This window comes from Haemaphysalis longicornis, unplaced genomic scaffold (genome assembly GCF_048455015.1).
Source record: "Haemaphysalis longicornis isolate Haplotype H1 unplaced genomic scaffold, Haemaphysalis longicornis Haplotype H1 scaffold_1, whole genome shotgun sequence".
Taxonomy (NCBI): Eukaryota; Metazoa; Arthropoda; class Arachnida; order Ixodida; family Ixodidae; genus Haemaphysalis; species Haemaphysalis longicornis.
In genome coordinates, this window is record NW_027526203.1 from 122,469,224 (window position 1) to 122,489,976 (window position 20,753).

Below are 20,753 nucleotides of genomic sequence, written 5' to 3' on the forward strand. Positions count from 1 at the left end.
ATGGAAAAATCTGCTGTAAAGTGAAGAGTCAGCGGTAATAAAATTTTGGTGACTGCGGCCACGGTGCGAAGCCAGATTCTCTGCGCCGCTGCGCGAAACACGCTTTCATAAAAAAACCTGCCTTTAAGGCCTCATTATTGACGTACAACTACCTGAACCGACGATCCATGTCTTCACCTCCATGCAAGGAAAGCAGCAATGGCTTGCAGTTTCGCAACGCTCTAGCATTCAGCTGTTCCGTGTGTGACACGACCTGTCTTGTATTGCCGATTCTCAGGATCACTTGACAGACCACTTGACAACTTTCTTCTACCTAGCGGCCACTGTTGTTCGCTCTCGGTCAGCTCTCCCTCCTTTGTTGATTATTCCAAATCTACAGACGATGTGCAGTAGCTGCTGACCGGCAATGCCTGCCTTCCCGCTGGCCTCGCGTCCATTACGTGCCGGGTGGGTGCAGCAGCTCATTTACACACACGGCCACTGGGTGTTACGTACGTGGATACAATCGGATTCTTGTGCGTTCCGTAAGCGTACTTGAATGGTGCTCTACTCAGGGTGGTCTCAGTACCTTCGTTTCCTTCAGCCACGCGCCTACCACCTGCGCTACCCTAGGACACGTTAGAATTTGCCGTGCGAGGCCCAAACCATGGCGCTCAAGTTTCCCGCGCATAGACCAGGTTAGAGCTCCTACCGTTTGCTCCAGTCTCTCAATTTGCTGGTTAAGCGGATTCTGGTTTTATGCTTTACAGGGAAGGCAGAAGTTGAGAGGGTAGAGCAAGAAATTTACTAATGAAGTCGTACCCAGCAAGCTCTCGACACCCGCTCGGAAACCACTCCTTTGAGGAAGGTGGCTTTTCGTCGACAGCTGGAAGAAAAATTGTCCCCGTTCGGTGCATGGTTATCACGACCTCGTCGGTGCTAATGCTGTGTGTTAACCGCAGCTCATCAGTGGAACGGAGTGTGCCGAGAGCTTGCGGGCTGTCCTGATGTTGGTGTTTATTGCATCGGAGTTGTTCCAGAGCTCGCGTTTTCGAAGGATGCGTGACGCGCGGCTACGTCATTACAATCACACCTACGACACTGAAAAAACACGGCAGTTGACCTTCCCTTAGGAAGTCGCCCAGCGAATGAAATTGCGTTAAATTCTTGTTGCGATAGATCAAGCTCGGCATCAAGGAAGCCGAGGAGGAAGCAAACAAGCCGACGTCCTGGCAAGTATAAGGGATCGAGAAACGCAAACATGAGAATTTCAACCTTAAATCATAAATAGCGCGATGTTTTTTAATTGCAGACAGATTATCGCGAGACTAAGTAAAAATCCTTCCTATGTGTGCCAGAAGTTTGCCATTAATATAATGCAAAAGCACTACAGTCATGTCTCGTCTATATGGACGCCTCCGTTCCCCAGAAAACTCGTCCATAATGTAAGTTGTCTATAATAACGAATCAAGGCCCGGAACACGTGCTGATGACGTGTGACTTTTAAAGTGGCATATTTCCTTTTGAGCTGAGCGGAAACCTTGGTGCGGTTAGGCTTAAAATCAGGTATTGCCTCCGCCGAACTGACCAGAGAAAAGTGCAGCTTTGTCTTTTATGCGGATCAAACATTGGCACGAACTTATATCGCCCTTTTATCCTGAGCCTCAGGACTTGCTCTTTCAGGCGTATGCCGCACCGGGCAATCTTGTTTTATAGGAAAAGGGTGCCACCATGTCGTCCACTACCCTAAATTGTTGTTCCCTAATCCCGAATGTTGACTAATTCAATTGTACTGGAAGGAAGAGCGTTCCGATATAAATGCATGCTTCGGCTTTGTATGCTTCGGGCAACAGTGAGTTCCCGGTACGCGCGGGGGCCTCTGGGGGTCAACAGTCATTTTTTTATTGACTTTTTTTTTTTGCTTTGTGGACCCGCGTCCATAATAAGGAGACAAAAATGCATGCATTTACCAGTTTCGTCCATAGCCCGGACTGCACGTTTCTATATTGACGGGGCAGAATTGCATGGCGACAGACCTGTCGCCGAACATTTTGCCCATATTGCGGGGTTTCCATATTAACTATTAACGGGGTCCATATTAAGTAGGCATGACTGTATCTGCACCATGAGCTGAAAAACGCGACATTGTGAGCAGCGGTTGCTACGAAAAAGCTGGGAGTTGACAGCTAAGTAAATAAAAAAACTGTGGCAGGGGTGCGAATCGAAACCAAGGACATGCAGTGAAAGGCCAGTGACTCTACGACCACTTTACCCCGACGGGACGCGGAACATGGCTTTGGGGTATTTTAAAAAAACTACCGAAGGTTGCCAAAGGAAGGAAAAATCCTAGGGGCACTTCAGCCTTTTCATTTCATGTTTATTAGAGAATTTTGTTCATTACAAATATGAACAAGAGCTTGGGCCAGTAGCTTACGTGCTTTCAATGCAAAGGATCATGGCTTTCCCCTGGTATACTTTTCGGCTGCACCGCGTGTGTGTGCCATGTGGTTACATGTAGGTACCACAATACGGATTCGTAGGTTCTCAGTACAGAACTGCGAATGGTTAAGCAGTTGCGCAGTTGAGAACAATTCAGCTGGCTTCCTACGCTAACGAGAGAGGAGACGCGCAGTGATACCTTGTTACGGTGATAGCGCTATCATTATACCCCTCTTCCCTCCCTGCTTGAGGCCATGAAGTGGGTTTGTTGCCTTAGTCACTCCCTTACCGCAAGCGTCGCCTTTGCAATGGGATCCCCCGAGCGCTGACGCCGATATTTTTGCCGCTGCTCCGGCATCAAAGCGCGGTGGGGCCTTGAATGTGCGGTGTTGGAGGTAACGCGCGGGGTTCCCTAAGCTGAACACCAAGCCCACTCGACACAGTAAGCTGGCGCTCACTCACACCGGCGTTCTTTGATATAATGCGTTCGGAGGAGGCCGTAGACTCCGTCAACGCATTATAACAACAACAGCCATGTTCGCTACTGACAAGGCTCTTACCCCGACTAAATATTTCCGAAGCAACACTGAGTTCACGACACCGAAACATCCAGTGCAAGCGAGCGTCGTGCAGGTGCACGCCATGCGCGCTGGCTTCCGGGTTTCAACACAAGCCGGACGCGGCAGCTTTATAACGTTAATGGCGCAGTAATCGATGCTGTTCTCTAAATTTTCGTTTTCACCATACTATGCTCGGGGGCCACCCGCGAGTTTTTGAGTGTGTGGCGGTTTTTATTGGGCTCTACAAACCACTTTTAAGAGCCAAGCAGCGCCCGTCAATCGAAAAACAATGCTTACAATACAGGGCGCAGTGCTCGCGGTGTCTGGACTGGGATCAGGCAATGTACGGGCGCGTCCCCGCGCAATTGAAAGCCTTCTGCGTGTGGCGGGTGGTGCGAAGCCAGGAGGTTGCGCACTTTCTCACGGGCGCAGGCAGTGGCAAGACGAGCGTTAGTAGGTCACACGGAGTCGGAAGGAAGAGAAGGGAGAGTCTTGGATCGTGGATCAAACTCACGCGGCTGACAATTGAAGCAGTGGACCGAAGACGCGCAAGATGTAGCCCGCCGAGACGGAGACGGAGAACGGGTGGCCTGTGGAATACTAATCGTCCAGAGGGCCAGCATTTGGGGCAAACGGTTTTACGGTTGCGGCTAGCACTGCAGTTAGAAACAGGCACAACTCATTACCAGGAGAGACTGCATTTTTGTGGTTGCACCTCAACGGCATTCCCCTTGGGCGGATTGCTTGTGGGAGAGGGACACTGGTGAACAAAGTGTATCGAGCTTGAAAAAAACAGAAACGATGTTTGGTTCTTCGGTATAACAAGGCTGAATCTGCGCCCGGTTCCCAAGCGGCAACGGAGTCTCGCTGTTCAGCAGCCCAGCAGTTTGCGATTGGCAAGGAACTTACCCACGAGAAAAAGCAATTTACGCCCACTAGTGTTGAGAGGTGGACGCAAAAGACGCTCCTCTTTGGTAACTAACGGTGGAGATCTAAACTACGTGTTACGGGGGTACCCACAGACCGCGTAGCAGCGCGTGTACAGCTAGCCTAAAACATAAATTCTTAAAGGATAAGCTGACAGTGTTACTAAAGGATTTTTCTGGTGCTTCGTGGGGTCCCAGTATTCTAAGTCTGCAAAACATTAGCACAAAGCAAGAGAAGGCATTGAAAAGTGCTATCGGATTTCCTTCGCGTTAAACGAGTTGGTCGCACGCATTACCTCATATAAATGCTTCTTTAGAAAACCCTTCGATGATTACAAGGTATGCATTAGGCAGTTATTCAGTGACTTCAGTTCGATATGTCAATCTTACGCTAGAAACAACATAGCAGCGCAATACACACATAAAATACATTTTATAGCATATAGGTTGTCGTCACTCAAGAACTTTACTACGGGATTTTGCAAGCGACTAAATTTTCTGATTGGTCCAGAGGGTGAGCACCGAAAAATTTACAAATTCGAAGGGTCCCAAAAATGTCGAGGTTGGTCCGATCCACTAACTGTTCCTGGAACCTGCTCGGAACAGTTCCTTGAATTCGTTCCGGTTCAGGTTCAGTTCCAAAATGACCGGAAAAATACGCGTTCGGTTCGGTTGCGGTTCAGGGCAAAAGTTCTGGTTCGGTTCCGGCTTTCGGTTCGGTTCCGCTTCGAGACCCTGGAAGAAACGATTTAACGAGTACTCCTTACAGTCGTCAGAATAATTGGCGCGCTAATGTTCAGTTGTTCTCTCCCCCCTCCCCCATCACTCAAAGTGCGAGTGTATGTATGTATGTATGTATGTATGTATGTATATATATATATATATATATATATATATATATATATATATATATATATATATATATATATATATATGTATGTATGTATATATATATATATATATATATATATATATATATATATATATATATTTATTTCAACTCTGCCGATACTGCGATGACGTGTTTAAGCTTGGGCTGCAAACGTGCAAACGGGCCACCATCGGAGCAACATGGTGCTAAGGGGGCCAGCGTTGTTTCGGGAGGCTCGATTGAATTGCGAAGAAACTGGCGAGGTTGGAAGCGTGCGTCGCATTCATTTGCGATTCTGTGTATCAGCCCCTTTCCCTCTCAAACGCCGTGAACCACAGGCTAACTGAATGATCTAAGTCACAGTGCGAATAGAAATTCGGATCCTTTTTCGCTGCTCCCTCGCTTAAGAAACATGCACTACGACGACGCGCTGACGCGTTTGAATACTAAACACGAGAGTGGGCTCATCGGATGGGGTAGAAAAATCCGGGAATTAGACGGCTCCAGAAAAGTGCCGACTGGAAGCCAAAATGGATAATACATTCGTATCTAGCAAACTTGTGCGCGTCAGATTCTTCTTTGAGTCAATTAGGAAATGTTTCTGCCGCAATTTTTCAGTCCGCCGCTCAAAACTAGCGGAGAAAACGTTCCAGGTGACATCTAATTTTGAGTCGTAAGATGTACGACGCGATAGCGTTGCATCAACTCTCATGGAGCGTTGTTCAATGAAATAGCTGCATTTACAATATATGTTGCATGAACACTGCAGGTTAGCGAAGAGAGAAAGACTAGCAGCAAATGTGTTTAATCGCCGTGGCCCGGTGTAAATGTTCCAAAGTGTTTATTGTCTAAGGTCTATGCCGGGTGGACTGTTTTTGCTGTTTGCTGAGAGAGAGAGAGAGACAGAGAGAGAGATTTAGGGTTTTAGAAAAAGGGGGTAAAGAAAACCGATGATATGGGGCTCAAGGGCAGAAACTGAAATCTAGGGCCCCAGATGCAGCAGCTTCTTTCCTTTCCCTCAATCTGATTGCGCTGATCTTGAGGTAATTGGCTGGACAAAGCCGCTTCCGATAAAACTGTAATATGGCTCAGTGGGTAAAAGGGTACGGTTCAATTCCTGGCTGCGGCGGCATTTTCCTGATAGATGGAGAAAAGTGCAACGCCTGTGGTCTGAGATTTCAGTGCAAGCTAAAAATGCCCGTGTTGTAAAAATCAATCTGGAGCCCTACACTACTGCGCTCCTCGTAGTGCTAGTGCGGTTTACGCACGTGAATTACCCCAAAGTTAAACATTTTATCTTCCGGTGTCTTTCGTGTGCTGGCATCACTTGCGGGCACGGCTGGCGGCCGTGTCTGCAGAGCATGCTACCACCGAAAGGGCGTAGAACAAACTTCACTGCGCAGGCGTGCCACCCGCTGAAAATGCGTGTCGTTGCTTTCGTCTCCGCTGGGGCGTCATTATCCTTCTTTACAGACTTCAGTCACCGCGGCACCGTATTCCAGCTGATTCCAGCAAGATGCGAGTGGCGAGCACTAGCATTAGGCTGTCTCAGTCGTAGCTTCCGGGTGGCAGCGATGATGTATTTCCGCGGACGCTTGATGAGTATGGGTTTTTTAGCGGATGTATAGCAGCCACGGAGAAATCGAAAAATGAGCCAAATAACGTTATCGCGTTAAAACTGTTTCTCTGGTGAGCTGACGTCTAGGAAACCGATATACCGACGTGGAAACTGAACACGCGGTCATATTCGAGATCTTTTAATTAGAATTGATGATGGCCATAAAAGCATTTACGCTAAATATCTCGCGAACAGTTGACCTTTACGGTTTCAGGTGAACATTCGAGGCGTTGCGCAAGAGAATGCTTCGGAATAATTTGAGCAGCGTCTTAATAAATTCATGTACCCAAGGACGACGCAGGTTTCTTTAAGGAACAAAAGTTTATTGGATCGAACTTGTTCGGCGCTACGAACTCATAGAATACACAAGCGGCGAAGGAGCAGTCATCAAAAATGCGTGCACAGCCGAGTGTCGGCAAATAGAAAGTATTGGCGCCTGCCCTGCAAACATTCAGCTTTCGGCGCTCTACTTTCTGGAACAGTCGAATGACATCGAGAACAAAGAAGAGCATTCAAGTCCCGGGAAAAAAGGGGCGCAACTGTCTTTATCAAAAAAGATAGCTTGTGCGGCATAGAAGAGAGGGAAATATGCGGTTTGCTTCGAACATAGATAACACGATCAGGCGTGCTAAGAAAGCAACAAAACACGCAAGTAAAGATAGCAGAAGCCATGGAAAGCGGCAATACGTACCAAATTACTGTTGCCAGCTCACTAAAAATGCGGTTTGGCGAACCAAAACGCCGCCTTGTGAGCGTCTGTACGCGCGGTGCTGCCAAACGTGCATCTGCAAACTCCTAAAATGCGTCGCGAGGGTGTCATTTCGCGGCATTTTCCCTCGCACGGTTCGGGCCATGCGGCTGCAAAAGGGAAAACCTGAAGTAGGCAGGCATCATTCCACGACGCACTGCTTGTCAAATCGTCGCTTCGACCGCTCTTGTATGTTAAATATGCTACTTCGCGCCAAGTATGCTAAAGCGTTCAGGGACATGAAATTCGGCGCGCGTAATACCACCGACGTAACAGTAGCTAAAGCAGCTGCAACCCATAAATTTTAGCGCAGCATATAGTCCTTACGGAGTGTCCAGGCTTCGTTTCAGGGGTTTTAAACAGCAGATTTAGATGGCGGCTTAATGGAAAAGTCCTCACCTAGTTTCACGGAGAAAATTTTCAATTCATGCAACATTCGCAATGTACGCATATGGCCAAGGGTTCTTCTAGTTAACCGCTACAGCCCGGACATACCATACATGAACGGCAGGCACTCGAGATGACCCGTATACGTATATAGAGTTGTGTAGGGTGTAGGCGGCACCGCGGAATCGCCGCAGCCCGAAAATATCGTCGTAACTTTCTCGCTCACTCGTCCTACAAGGTACAGCCGGCATCACCTTTGTAACGGCTGGCGTGTTGTGGAAACAGCCGTGTTCAAATCCAGAGCATGCAAAGCACGCACAGAACTGTGTGGTTCCCCATCGCGGGTACGATCGCAGACGCTACATCTCGGTTACCAGCTGTGCTGCACCGACGGGCTACGACGAATCAGTTCATATTACTTGAGGGGCTTTACATTACTGCCGGTAAGCTTGCAGACGCGGCGCTTGTATTTGAGGCCCCAATCTTAAAAACGGCCACGACTACTCGGACCCGAACCCGTACCCTGATGCTAATGAAAGCAACGCCTCAGCTGCTTAATAACCCCCACAGCGGGTCACCTATCTTAAACTACGACCAGCTGCTTGAAAAAGTACGGTGAAAGGTTGTTTCCATATATACGAGGGGCATTCATTAACACATGGACAACCGCACAACACCTGCATCGGTATCTTGAACTGGATCAATTTTGACCAACTCACTACGCTCGGGGCCCACCGATGAAAATAGCAGCCCGAAAAATTTGACCACCAGCCGCTGAAAACTATGCAGATAACGACTAAAAAAATTCCTGCGATCAATTTCATGCGCTACTGATTAGTGAATTTCAACTGCCAAAGGGGAGTTGAACTCGTTCAAAGCTGCCCTCGGTGTCCGGTATTTTCTTCAAATATTTTGTCGTTCCTCCGGCGCTGGTAAAAATGGTTAAAAAAGGAACTCCGCTGAACGACTACGCAAACATTCACACACAAACTGTCTCTGGTCAAATAGTACTCGAGTAAGAACTTGCCCGTTTAAGCCAAGACCACGCCGAAAAATTCACATCTACGCGGAAATTCACTGAATTGTGTGTTCCGTATGGGTTCGTTATTGGTTTCAAATTTTTAAATAATGACCTGATAAATATTTTCTGCTTTCCTTTAGGGAGAATTGCTTGTCAATAAACACTGTTTTACGACTAATTTCCGCCATCAATCACGCACAACACCAGGACAACGAAATGGCTCTGTTTCGTTATCACTAGTCAGCTATCAATAAAGCTCTGCCTCGGTCGTTTGAAACGAAAAAAAAAATCAGGTATATGTCACACACACATCCCCGTGCTGAAAGCCACCCACACTCCATGTAAGATAAAACGAAGTTCGGAGCAGCTGAGAAATGCGCACCTGATACGCATCGACGTAACGCCGAACCCTAGCTTCAAAAATCTCACCAATCTCGCAATAAGGAGTGAAATGTTTTGCCAGCTGATCAGAGGTAGGCAATTTTTCGCACAAAATTGAAGGAAACCCACACTAATGCGTAAGATTTGAGGGTAGGGAAGCTGAACGCAACCTTCACGACCAGCACAAAGGTTTAACTCCACCATTGGAGCCGATTTGCTTCTTCGCAGCCGCAACCAGCTTTACTCCGTGATTGTTGCCACAAGTTTGAGCTCCTTCCATTTTATTGGAAGTGTTAAACATTGGATATCCCCTTGGAGAGGCGTACGCTATGACGTGTCTTTGTCGCTCTGAGCAAGTTTTGCAATGATTACGGCGAACGCTGGAGTCTGTCTTGTTCCGAGCAAGTGTTGCCACTATTACGGCGAACGTTGGAGTTTTTTGGGGGCCAATCTTCCGAAGTGGTTATGCTTGGCTTGACAAAGGTGGGCCGGGGACGCTGGGCCGTCTTCGCGAGGCGCACACACGCACGCGAGTGCGACATTTTTTTTTTATTTAGTTAACTGCTAGAGCACCGCCGCGAGGCCAGCGCGCACGTGCTCATGTGCGCGCGCGGAGCAATTTTTTGGTATTTTTAATTGCGGACACGAAAAATTACGATTTCCTTAACAGCTTCACTGTAAAATTATTTCCGCGTGTTATCCTCACTGCAACCTTGTTCTTAACAGCAGACGCTACCAGTGAAGAAGCGCAATCTTGAATAACAGAGCGAGGCGGACCTACAGTATACACTGAAACTTTTTGGACGTTCTCACGTTGCGTCCGTGTAGTACCGCTGTTTATGAGCTACGTTTCCCTTCTGCGCACCGAGCTGATAGCACTAGTAGGAGCATGATTCCAAGATAAGCCATCAGTGTCGGCCGCTTTCCGCTCTTGCCAAGTTGAAAACGTACCGCTTTCCGCTCTGGTCCTGAGCGCAGGAAAAGTTAAAACGGTACTGCAGGCAGCTGCGGGGATCGAAGTTCCGCATCAAAAGAGACGCTGCGCCGACGCAAAAGTTCAGTCTTCCAGCATTTATTTCTTCCTCCAGGCTGTTGCACAATCACGGCGTACCGGAAGGAAGCAACTCATTTCCTTCCGCCCTTTTGTAAAGGAACAGAATGAACGATCTTTCTACGAATGACCTTTGTTCGAATTTAAAAGCGATAGTATAGTACATCCGGGATCCTGTAAACAAAATGTCAAAACCCAGGGCCGTTCAAAGAGGTCCGATGTTCAACGACCACTCGGTTGAACATAGGGCCTCGGAGTGGCCACTGCACTTGGTTCGCTGATGACAAAAGTTTGGCCTGACCGTGAATCAAACGGCTTTCCCGAACGCTGCGCTGACGTGGCGAGCACGGCCCAAAGAAAATACACATACGCAGTTATGTATTCGTTTCTTTGGGATAAAAGGACGATGTCCTCTCGTTTTGTTGGGATTTTCAAAATGTTCTAAATTTAAAAAAAAAAACATGCCATAGTTCTTTGGAAAAAAAATTCAACTGTTTCTTTGGTGGAACTTGCTTTTTAACCATTGAGATCTTGCCCTGCTGCAGTGTGACCGTTGAAGGAACTCGAGAAGCGACTTTGTTGTCAAGTGCGCAGTTGTCGAAGGCTGAATGCATCACCCTTGCTTCTTTGGTGCAGAACAAAGCCGGAAGTGGCAGTTCATTCATGCAATCTGAGGCCGTTTGTCACAAAGTTGTGATCAATACTTCGAGGGGTTTTGGTGCGACCGGCAAAGCGCGCTGATCGCCCCCCGCTAAACTTCCATGCGTCTTAGTCCGACCTTGGACGCAGACAAAATATAGTACAATAGCGTGTTCGCTACACGCATACGCCGTACGCATCACCCAACCACGGAGGTAGCCCCGCGTCCCCGTTGGTATATTTTCTCAGTAAGGCAAATTGCAACTGCGCATGGAATAGACATGTCACAGTGTGTGACAGATGAATAAATACGCGGGGGATTTTTTTTAAAAACGGAGGCCGCTAAAATGCTGATGAATAAAAGGCAAAAAGGCCGGCCACTGAGTTAGTAAGAATGAAAATATACGTGACCAAAACCCGTGTTGGTGCCGAAACGTCAATTTTTATACCTATACTTTGTGGCAGGTGTACTCGCCTTATTTTTCAACGTGCACGCTGGCCAAACGGGCATCCGTCAAGCTAATATATTTTATCAGCGGCTCACCGAGCAGTAGCATTCCGATTTTTTTTAAAACGACCTCGCCTGATCTGTCGTCGCGATAGAAAATAATCGCGTATACGGATGAAAAAAAAAAAAAAAAACACGCTGAAATTAGCGAGCGAAAAACGACTGTTTCTTTCTGGTCCATCCTGGCAAATAACAATGACCTAATAACACCGGCAGGTAAAAGATAAATGGACGGGGGGACCGGGAGAAGTGATTTCGAGTGCACTCACAGTATGTCTCGTTGACCAGCTTGAAAAGGCGCTCAGCCTTCAGCTTGCTGTTCTTCTTTCCCATGGTCGCAGCGGCAGGAAGAAGGTTGCGACGGACGAATGCGACGAGTTCGGCGAACTACTCTGGCGGTCCTGCAACTTGTGGCGTCGCCGGTGTCACCACTGGCAAGCGCAGTCAAAGTTCCAACAGAAGACGGGGCCGGACAAAGTTCGCCACAGCAGCGGGGAAGATGCGGCAACCAAGGTGCGTGCTACAAAGCTACGAACTGCTGTGCGTGTCGTGGGCGCTGTCAGATCGAGAGAGAGAGAGGGCGCGCAGGCGCGGAGCCGTTCCGCGAGACGCTGCCGCTGAGGCCAGCAGCGCAGAGCCGAGCGTGCGCTGCCCCGGCCAGCACGAGACTCACTGACCGATCCGGGATTCGTCGGTGGCGCTCCGCGATCCTCTGCTCCCCTTCCGACCAGCACCGCCGCCGCTGACTTGCTCGCGCGCGGCTCGATGCGCGCCGGGTAGAGAAGCGCGCGTCCCTCCCCGCCGCCCTTCCCGCTGTGCTTTTCTCCTTCGCGCCAAAGGGTCGGGGCGGGAACCCCCGCGCCTCCCTGTTTTCGGAACGAAACACGATAAAGTCGGACGCAGAGAACGAGCGGTAATTTCATGTGAACCACGTGACCGACGCTTGGCCGTGACGTAAGTAATGACGCGGGGGCCGAAAGCTGACAGTGCGCACGTCCCACGAGGACGCCGTTATCCGGGACTCGAATGGGGAAAGGGGTGGCTCGTCTTAGCAATGGGGCGAACGCTTCCCGGTGGCTGCGCTCTTTGTAAGACTAAAAGGATACGTGTGACCGTAGTGCGGCGCGGTACAGCCGAGACTTTCGCCGACAGCAGCGACACTGTTGAGAAAGACAGGTGACCAAATAGTGCGCATGCAGAAACCGTGGGCCCAATGCTCTAAAAGAGGGCCGTCGTTTTGAAACGATGCGTTAGCGCTATGTAAAGGCATGTGTTCTCGGGTTGGGCGCCGCTTTGAGGGCCGGAGACGGAGCAAAAACCCCGAGGGGAGCCGTGTAATAAGGGCGCAAAGCGACCTGGGACACTGTCAAAGCGAAAGCGGCGCCCCAACCCAAGAACACATGCATTTGCATAGCGATACCGCGTCGTTTCAAAACGACGGCATCTCGTTATAGATAATTGGGCACCATGACTAATGTACTTGTTCGGAATAATTTTTGACCCGCCGACGTTGACCATTGGCTAAAGCGTTACGCGGCGGAGCTCGATCTGGGGGGTTCCATTCTCGGCTCAGGGGGTTAGTTTTTCTTCACCGTCGACATGCAAGCCCAGTCATGTATTGAGATTTCAGCCTGGGGGAAAGATCTGCATGATGGTGTAGAGCAGGTTGGAGGCCTCATCTATGCTGTTCCTTACACTCCATTTGTGGATTCTGTTTGCTCTGCTCTGCTTCTGTTTGCTCTGCATGCAAACGTTGAATAACTTTTGTGGGGTATTCGGTTTACTAGAGTATTTCATAGCACATCCACCAAAATTCGTAGACGGAAAACCTTGGATTCTTGAGTTAAAAATGTCCCTCAGGATGAAGATACTCTGTCGCACAGAATAAAACTTAATGAAAGTGCTTATTTCGTTCTTTAATAGGCTATCACGTGCCTTAAGAATTATCCGTATGGAATTTCTGCATCGCTGCTAATTTATACATATATAGGCAATAGTACATATGGGTTAGGCCATGGCGATCTTGCAACGTGTTTGTCCTCGTTGTTTAATCGTCAAAGCCCCATATTACAAATGGTTCTTCCTATCTTGCTAGCTTCTATTTATAGGGCTATCGCTACATTATGTGGTTGTGGTGTCTGTAGTGTATTCGCTAATTCGGCTACGATCTCATTTGCAATAGAGATCATGATTCTTAGTGATCACATACATACGCGAAGTTTTCAGGTACATCGGCAGTGGTGCAAGGCCCGGGAAGTGCCCGTGGCAGCTTGCTGTGGCAACTGGTGTTGGTGATGACGATGACGATGACAACAAAAAACAGGAAGAAGATGATGGTGGTTGTTGTGGTGATTCATGTTTTTTTGTCGCACGGCCAACCAAGGCAAAGAGCCCCATTACGACGATACTAGTGCTTTCTGAGAGTTTGGGATAAGATCTGTGATGAAATGTATTACCTTAAAATTTCCCTTTGGAGGTTTGTATATAGCGCCAGGATTAATGAAACTAGTGCTGTAAAGTATATGGGCTCCACGATGCATTGTTCGTTTCACGGCATATTGTGAATCCAAGTGAGGTTAGGAGCAGTATTACGTTTGAAAAAGCCAACATCCGCAATGTTTTTTAACACGAGGCTGCGTGAAAGCATGCAGCGGTCTGATAAAAATAGTGACGGACGCAAGTGAATGTAACAGTGTATATTTATTGAAAGTGGCGTTTTCGTCCAATGTTGCACGTGTAATATTTTTTGTTCAATGTTAGACAAGTAGCATTCAAGGAGCAAGAAAAGCCCATTGTTGGGCTTGCATTGCTCACACCGTGGCTTGTTTGTGTGCCATAAATTGTGTGCTTGCGTGTGTGCGCGCGCGTGTGAGTGTAGGGGAAGGGGAATTCTAAGCCTATACTTTTACAGATCTTGCATCGTTTTGCAGCAGGATTTTTTATTTTATTTCTAATGAGGCGCGACTTCTTATCTCTTGTTTTGCCCCAATGCTTCTGGCGGTGGTCCCGCACCTTCATGTTCACGTAAGGTATCTGATATTTATATGTGACCTTGGGCACACAACTAAGGTCAGCGGCTTTATTTCCAGCAATATCGCAGTATCCGGGAACCAGTACTCCATGAGAGCGATCTTCAGTCTATACGCTGCGAACGGAGCCTTAAAAACAAAACGAGATGTTGGGTTTCAAGGGGCAGCCTATATCACTATAAGCAGTGTTGGGACCGGGCGGGGGCACCCGATCCGATCTCCGTGGCCTCCGACATACGAGTGGTAGCGTGTATGATGCGAGCGGCCAGCCGCTGTTGCAGTCGTGAAGAAGTCCAGAAGCAGTAGGCTAACGTAACTGTTTACTTCATAGCGAGAGGTGAGCCGAAGCCAAAAAAAACAATGCCCCGACGGGCGAGGTTACAATACAGGACTCGAGCAGAGCGACCGCATGGATTCGCTGCTCAGACAGGAATGAATTTCAGCGCTTGGGCTGCTTCTATTTATACCCAAAAGCAGCAATGGTCAAACGCGAACGCCACGAACGTCACAGACACACACCACGCTCTTTCCATAGTTCGTGAGTCATCGATGGCCTCGGCGCACGTGGAGTCCGAGAGAGTGTCCTTAAAACATGCTGATACATGCCTCGCCGGGCCGGCAACCGTCGAAGTTTGAAGCGCGTTGAAAGCGAGGCGACTGGGCTGGACATGTCGAGGCATGACTCACCGACGTGCTGGCACCTGACGGCTGTGGGGCGCACGTCCGTGAAGATACTGAAGAATGCCTGGTCGCGCCGCCGAATGTTGATCGCGCCGATAGCGAAGCGTCTGAGCCGGGCATGTAGAGACACGAAAGTATGATTCACCGACACGCGGGCGCCTGACGGCTGTGGCACACGTGGTGGCTTCGCACGTGGTGGCTGATGCGAGAAAATACGGCGGCGTTGGCCGATTCTTAACAGCAGCTAGTAGGTTGTTGCTGAGACATAGCACTGACAATAGACAAGGTAGTGCAATGGATGGTCGGTATTTGACGAGGTGTGCAGTTGTGTTACTGCTCGCTATGTCATTATGGGCGTTTCTTAACAGAACTCTTTGATGCATAAATAATAGCAGGAAATATGCGCGGGTGGTCTATTCGAGTTACGGGGTTTAACGTGCCGAAGCTACCCCTGGGCATAGGTCAGCAAAACAGAAAGAACTCACTCAAACTCAATCACAATTTTTTTAATTCACGCTGTACTCAATCAAATTCAGACTCAAAAAGCTGGCCTGCTTCTCAAAATCACTCGCACTCACTCATCGCATACTAATTTGTAATTGTACTCACTTGTACTCAAACTCGTTTGTCCTCGCCAGTATTTGTACTCAATCTTCCGTACTCATGAGTACTCAAACTGTACTCATGAGTACTGAATCTGTACTCATTAGTACTCAGTCTTCTATACTCATGAGTACTCAATTTGTATTATTCACGAATACTCAACTTATCTGTACTATTAGCTAGGTCATGGCTCGAATAAAAAACTACATAAAAAATGTTTAATTAATGAGAAAAACTGAGGTTACATATACATCAGGACAGAGAGAATCACGGTAAGAGAACGTCTGACGCGGTGCACTGTCGTAGGGCGACTCACTACGCGAAGGCACATACACGTGAGGGAGCGAAACAGAATGTAATCACTCGCGTTGCGTCTGGCGTCTCCTCATGTTCTCAGGAATAAAACAACGAAGGCTGGGCGGCAGCGGGCTCACGGGGAGTTCGGGGCTTCTCGGTGCGGCCGTGGCTGTAAATTTCGGTATTCTGCGTGTCTTCGGGTTGCAGCTTTTGTCGTCCGTTTTCGCTTCTGCGCGCGCTGATATTCTCCTAATCGTGCTCCGAATCCTACTTGGGCCTCCCCCAGGTACAATTAAGTGTTCGCGTAGAATGACGTCCGTTCGTATGCACATCACTGTCCGCTTATTCACAGATGCTCCATGCTGGCATTTGTTTTTTGTTGTTCCGGATACTAGAACTTCGATGACATTGGGTGAGGTCCCGATGAGGCTCGGTGAATTTCAAATTGGCTTGATTTTATTGTGTGTGTGCAGTGGGATTCACTTCATCGGACCTGAACTTGGCAGCGCTTACGGCGTTGCGTTTGTCGCGCCGCTTCCGTCGGTGATTGCGTTCGTGTAGCTCGTTGCTTGCTTGATGCATGTGGGAGCGTAGACGTCCGTTTTGTGCGGTGGCGTGCTGCGGTGTGCAGGGATGGCATAGTTCGGAGCGTTGAGGACGTTGCTTGAATTGAGGTGCACGTTGCGTATGGTGCGAGAGCCGTTTGGCTTTTCGTTTAGCTTGCGGTAGCGTGGCTTTGTCGTAGGTGGCGTGACTCATCGTTCAAAGTCATTGCGACTGCGTTCTCGCTCTCGCCGTGGTTGCTTCGGAAGTGAAACGGTTGTGTTGGGAAGCGGGCGTAGTTCGTCTCGTTCGTTCAGTCACACATTCCTTGGTGTGGCGTTGCAATTGTGAATTCCTCGTTAAGGCATGGATGCCTTCGTCTGAATCGGGTCCATTTGTTGCCATTCTTGCCGTGTCCGTGTCGTCGCTCAAGCTCTCGTCTTTTGCCCGTTGTTTTGATAATGTTAAAATCGGCATCTCTTCGGTACAAGTATGCTCGAAAGCGTTCCGTTCATCCCGAGTCCGAGTGCTCGCGGTGGCGTCCTGTTGTACGAAATAGTGTCTGTCGAGTGAGTCTCGATCGGAGCAGCGGGTGCCGGGGGTCTTGTTTGTTCCGGCTCGCACGTGCGGCATGCGCTGGCCATGTCGTTGCTTGTTCACGGACCTACCTGCACGAGTGTAATGTTCGCTGGACTCGGGCTAGAGCAGCGGGTGCCGGAGAGCTCGTACGTCCCGGTAGGGTTAAACCGCATGCGCTGGGTCTTTTTTTGCTTGTGGCAAGGCTGATTGCGGTGGTTGCGACATTCGCTGGCCAAGTCCGGATAGCGAAGCTGGAGCGGAGGATGTCGCGAATAGCGGTTTCCTCCGTGTGTGCCGGCTTGGTCGCGTTCCGTGCGCTTCGAATTTCGTTCGCCGTGATCAGCTCCACCAGTCCAATTTGGATGTCGTTCGTCACCTCTGGTGCGTTTCGTGCCCTGTGCGTCTCATTTGTCCGGGGTAATTCCCCTAACCTTGGTGTGCTGTCGTTCACCACGTATGGTGCGTGTCGTGCGCCGTGCGTCTCGCTCATCGTGGCCATGTCCACAAATCCGGATGCGATGTCATCGGTTGCGTGGAACGGGGCCCGGGCAGCACGTGTGGAAAATCGACGTACTGGCTTCATTCGTTCCGCGCCGTCAGCGTTTCGCTCGTGTACGTCTCGACCGGAAGAGTGGGTGCCAGGCACATGGTGCCTTCTCGCTCGTGCGCGCTGCGTACGTTCCGCGTCTCGTTGCTCGTTGTTGAAATAACCTGCGCGTGGGCGATGTACAGGGCCGTCCACTTTAGGTGCGAACACGGCGCAACGTGGCCGCACTCCGCTGCGCGCCAGCGCACAGGCAGCGGCCGCGCATCGAAGCTAAGCGGCGCAGGCGCACTGCTAGCGCGGGAGCGCGCCGCGGTTGCCTTGCTGTGAAGCACGCCTAACTCTCGGCATGCTTTTAGCCTCTTTGCACGCCGCGACCGCATTGCGGGGAAGCACACTTTTCGCCCTGCGCCGCGTTGTGTATTTTCTGCATGCGACAACTGAGCGCTTCCTCTTCTCAGTTTCACGGTCCCATTTTAATGCACGTTTTGTTGATGACATTTCACCATTGTTTTGGCTGGGGTTATAGGGTTTAACGCCGCAAAACGACTCTTGCTACGAAGACGCTGTAGAGAAGTGCTCCGGATAACCACCTGAGGTTTTTTACCGTGCTCTGATACCGCGCAGCAAACGGGTGTTCTTCAATTTCGCCTCTTTTGAAAAGCGGAATCGGCTACTGCGATTGAATAGGGGTCTCCCGGCTCAGTATATCCTAGCACCCTAACCATTGAGCCACTGTGACGGCCCAGGTGAATTCCTGACGGGTTTCTCAGGACTTCACCGCACCCTAAAAGTAACAGGGTCAAGGAACAAAGCTTTATTTTCTGCGTATGCTCTCTAAAGCAGGACGCCGTATGACCGGATATGCCGTCCGGCCAGCTCTTTTAACCGAGGAGCCGTTCTTACTGGCAGTAAGTTCGCCGTTGCAGAAAACGCCGAGCTTCTCCGGCACGCGCAGTAGATTTAGCAAAAATAAAAACTGGCATAAACCTCGAGGTCCGAGAAAATGCCGAGCGCTCGTGAGCGCGTGCCTCGCGGAGACTGCCGAGTCCCCGTCTCGAGCAGCGGCTTTAGCAAAAAAATAAAAAGTACCTCCAGCTCTGTCGTCAAACCCTACCGCACATGTAAAAACTCCAGCGATAATGCTAGAGATCTAATGCTATAGTTGAAAAGACACCCTGCTTGGGAGATATCACCAAGGCCGCCACATCCTCTCGAAGACTTTATGGGTAAATGGAGACATGGCTAAGAGTGTGCCAATCCTTCCCGATGCGACTTGCAGATCCCGCCACCTCTGCCTGGTCGATGACGAAGAGATGGGGGAAGGATACAATGCGGATGATGATTTTCCATCCACCACTCACCGCGAAGAAGACGACGACCTCTTTTATGCATAGGACGACGATTACTGGCATCTCAACTATGAAATAAGCAATGATATTCACACTTAACTGTGTCCGGAAATGCTCACCAACAACAGCTTCTCTAATAAAGTCTTGTGCGTGAGTGCAAGATTCTCTAAATTTTTTTGATCGGAGTGTCACCTGCTAAGTCTAGCTCGAAGACGCTCGCGTATTGCTCGATGCGACTTCGAAGGTGATCACCGAACTGATGGAAATCGAAAAAAATATCGTAAATATGAAAAGAAATCAGAATATGTTCAGCCCACAATACAGGTGCTTGTTTAAATGTAAGGCATTGCTGGCATTATTAAGTACATTGAAAATGTATTAAACATTCAGGTGATTTTTCAGTTCGTGGAGTTTGGCTAGGCAATTTTTGTGAGGATGGTAAAGAAAAGAATGCAGAAGTTGTGATACTGAAGAACGGAGAAGCTGTTCAACAATTGTGCAGCATTGAACTGGTGACCACAGCTTCATTAGTCACGTATGTCCATTACGAGGAAGTGTGCGTCGTACCAGAAAGGAGGGTACGTAGCAGGTAACAACAAGGGGAAGGACCGCTGTCTCCTAATAACTAGCCAGGTAGGCAGCACAACCAAATGCATGTGCATTATAATGTAGCAGACTAGAGTGGGACCAGACCAGGACTCGGCCGGAGAGTACGACAATTGGGCTGGGTTTATGACCAGCTGGCTGGGCGACTGCATGAACCATCTCGACGATGTGCAATATTCATATATCTGAAAAATGTCAACACACATCGATACCAAAGTCGCGAGATCCAAACCCAGTCGCTAGGACCCAAATTCCGCTGAGGAAAAATGCCCAGACACCCTTGTGCTGCGTAACACCAGTGCATATTAAATAAATCCTGGTGGCCGAAATTATGCGTGGCCCTCGTATAGAGCGTCTCTCCAACGCGGCGCAGGGAGAGAAGTGCACTTTCCCGCAACGCGGTCTCACGACACGCTAAACGCTACAAGCACGCCGAGAGTTAGGCGTGCTTCACAGAAAGGCAAGCACGGCGCGCTTCCCCGCTAGCAGACGACACGAAGCAACGCTGTGCTCTGCTCTGTTGGAATAATGACTGGGAACGAAACTCTGTAGGGGCGCAATTTTGTTTTTGGACACTAGAGAGTCAAGCAAGAGTTTTGACGCAAACGAAAACATTGGAGGCGCACTCTGCCGCGCTTGACATCATATTGAGCCTTGCATTAGAGTTGCTTTCGAATGCAGCGAAATGAACCATTTCGCGCTCTAGCACGTCCGGCCGCAGCAATATGGTGGTCTGCCTCCAAAATGGAAACAGCAGAGCCGTGTTTCGAAGCGTAGTTTATATGATATATGATCCTAGTGGTTCTGGAGTTCAAGAACAGGTATCAGAAACCACGCACAGATGTGCACGATAGTTTTAACTGCACGCACCCAATGCAACGTTATGTGTATGTTAGATAGCCTTTATAGGCTCAATGGAGATGGTGTACTGAGAACTATATTAGCCACGACTGTGCGCAAGACGAGCGGTTCCGTGCTCTAAATCTGCTTTACCGAAAAAATGCCAAAAGTCCGAAGGAGGAATGTGGCGTGACATTCCTGAGAGGGGGCACCACCGAAGTGCGAGCGACCCTTGGGTCCTCGCGGATCCAACTTTGAAAATACCACTCTCAACCGCAATAGCCTACAACGAACTGGTTTGCGCCGGCGTTAGTATGGCGGCGTCACCAAACATCATCTAATTACTCCACAGCAGCCAACATTTCGGCAAGCATCCTATATGCATGTTTTAGTTTCTGGCGTAATGTGGCCAATATTCGGTAAGAACTGGTCGAGTGTTCCATTACTTAAACTTGTGAACAAACAAGAAAATTAATTTGGATAACAACAGTGTATGAAAGAACAGCCAAGCAAAGGGAAAGCTTGTTTAACGTCCGTACGTTTTATCCGCA

The 20,753-nt window shown here is 49.1% G+C and overlaps 1 protein-coding gene across 1 annotated transcript in view; it reads right to left on the reverse strand.

The window, feature by feature from the left end:
• The window catches only part of LOC144179564 (frequenin-2-like), a 538,475-nt gene extending 526,607 nt beyond the window's left edge, over positions 1-11,868 (reverse strand). The window contains exon 1 of the mRNA XM_077707969.1: positions 11,398-11,868. Coding sequence (XP_077564095.1) covers positions 11,398-11,461 — 64 coding nt within the window. The 5' untranslated portion in view covers positions 11,462-11,868. The remainder of the gene's footprint in view (positions 1-11,397) is intronic.
• Positions 11,869-20,753: the final 8,885 nt, after the last annotated feature.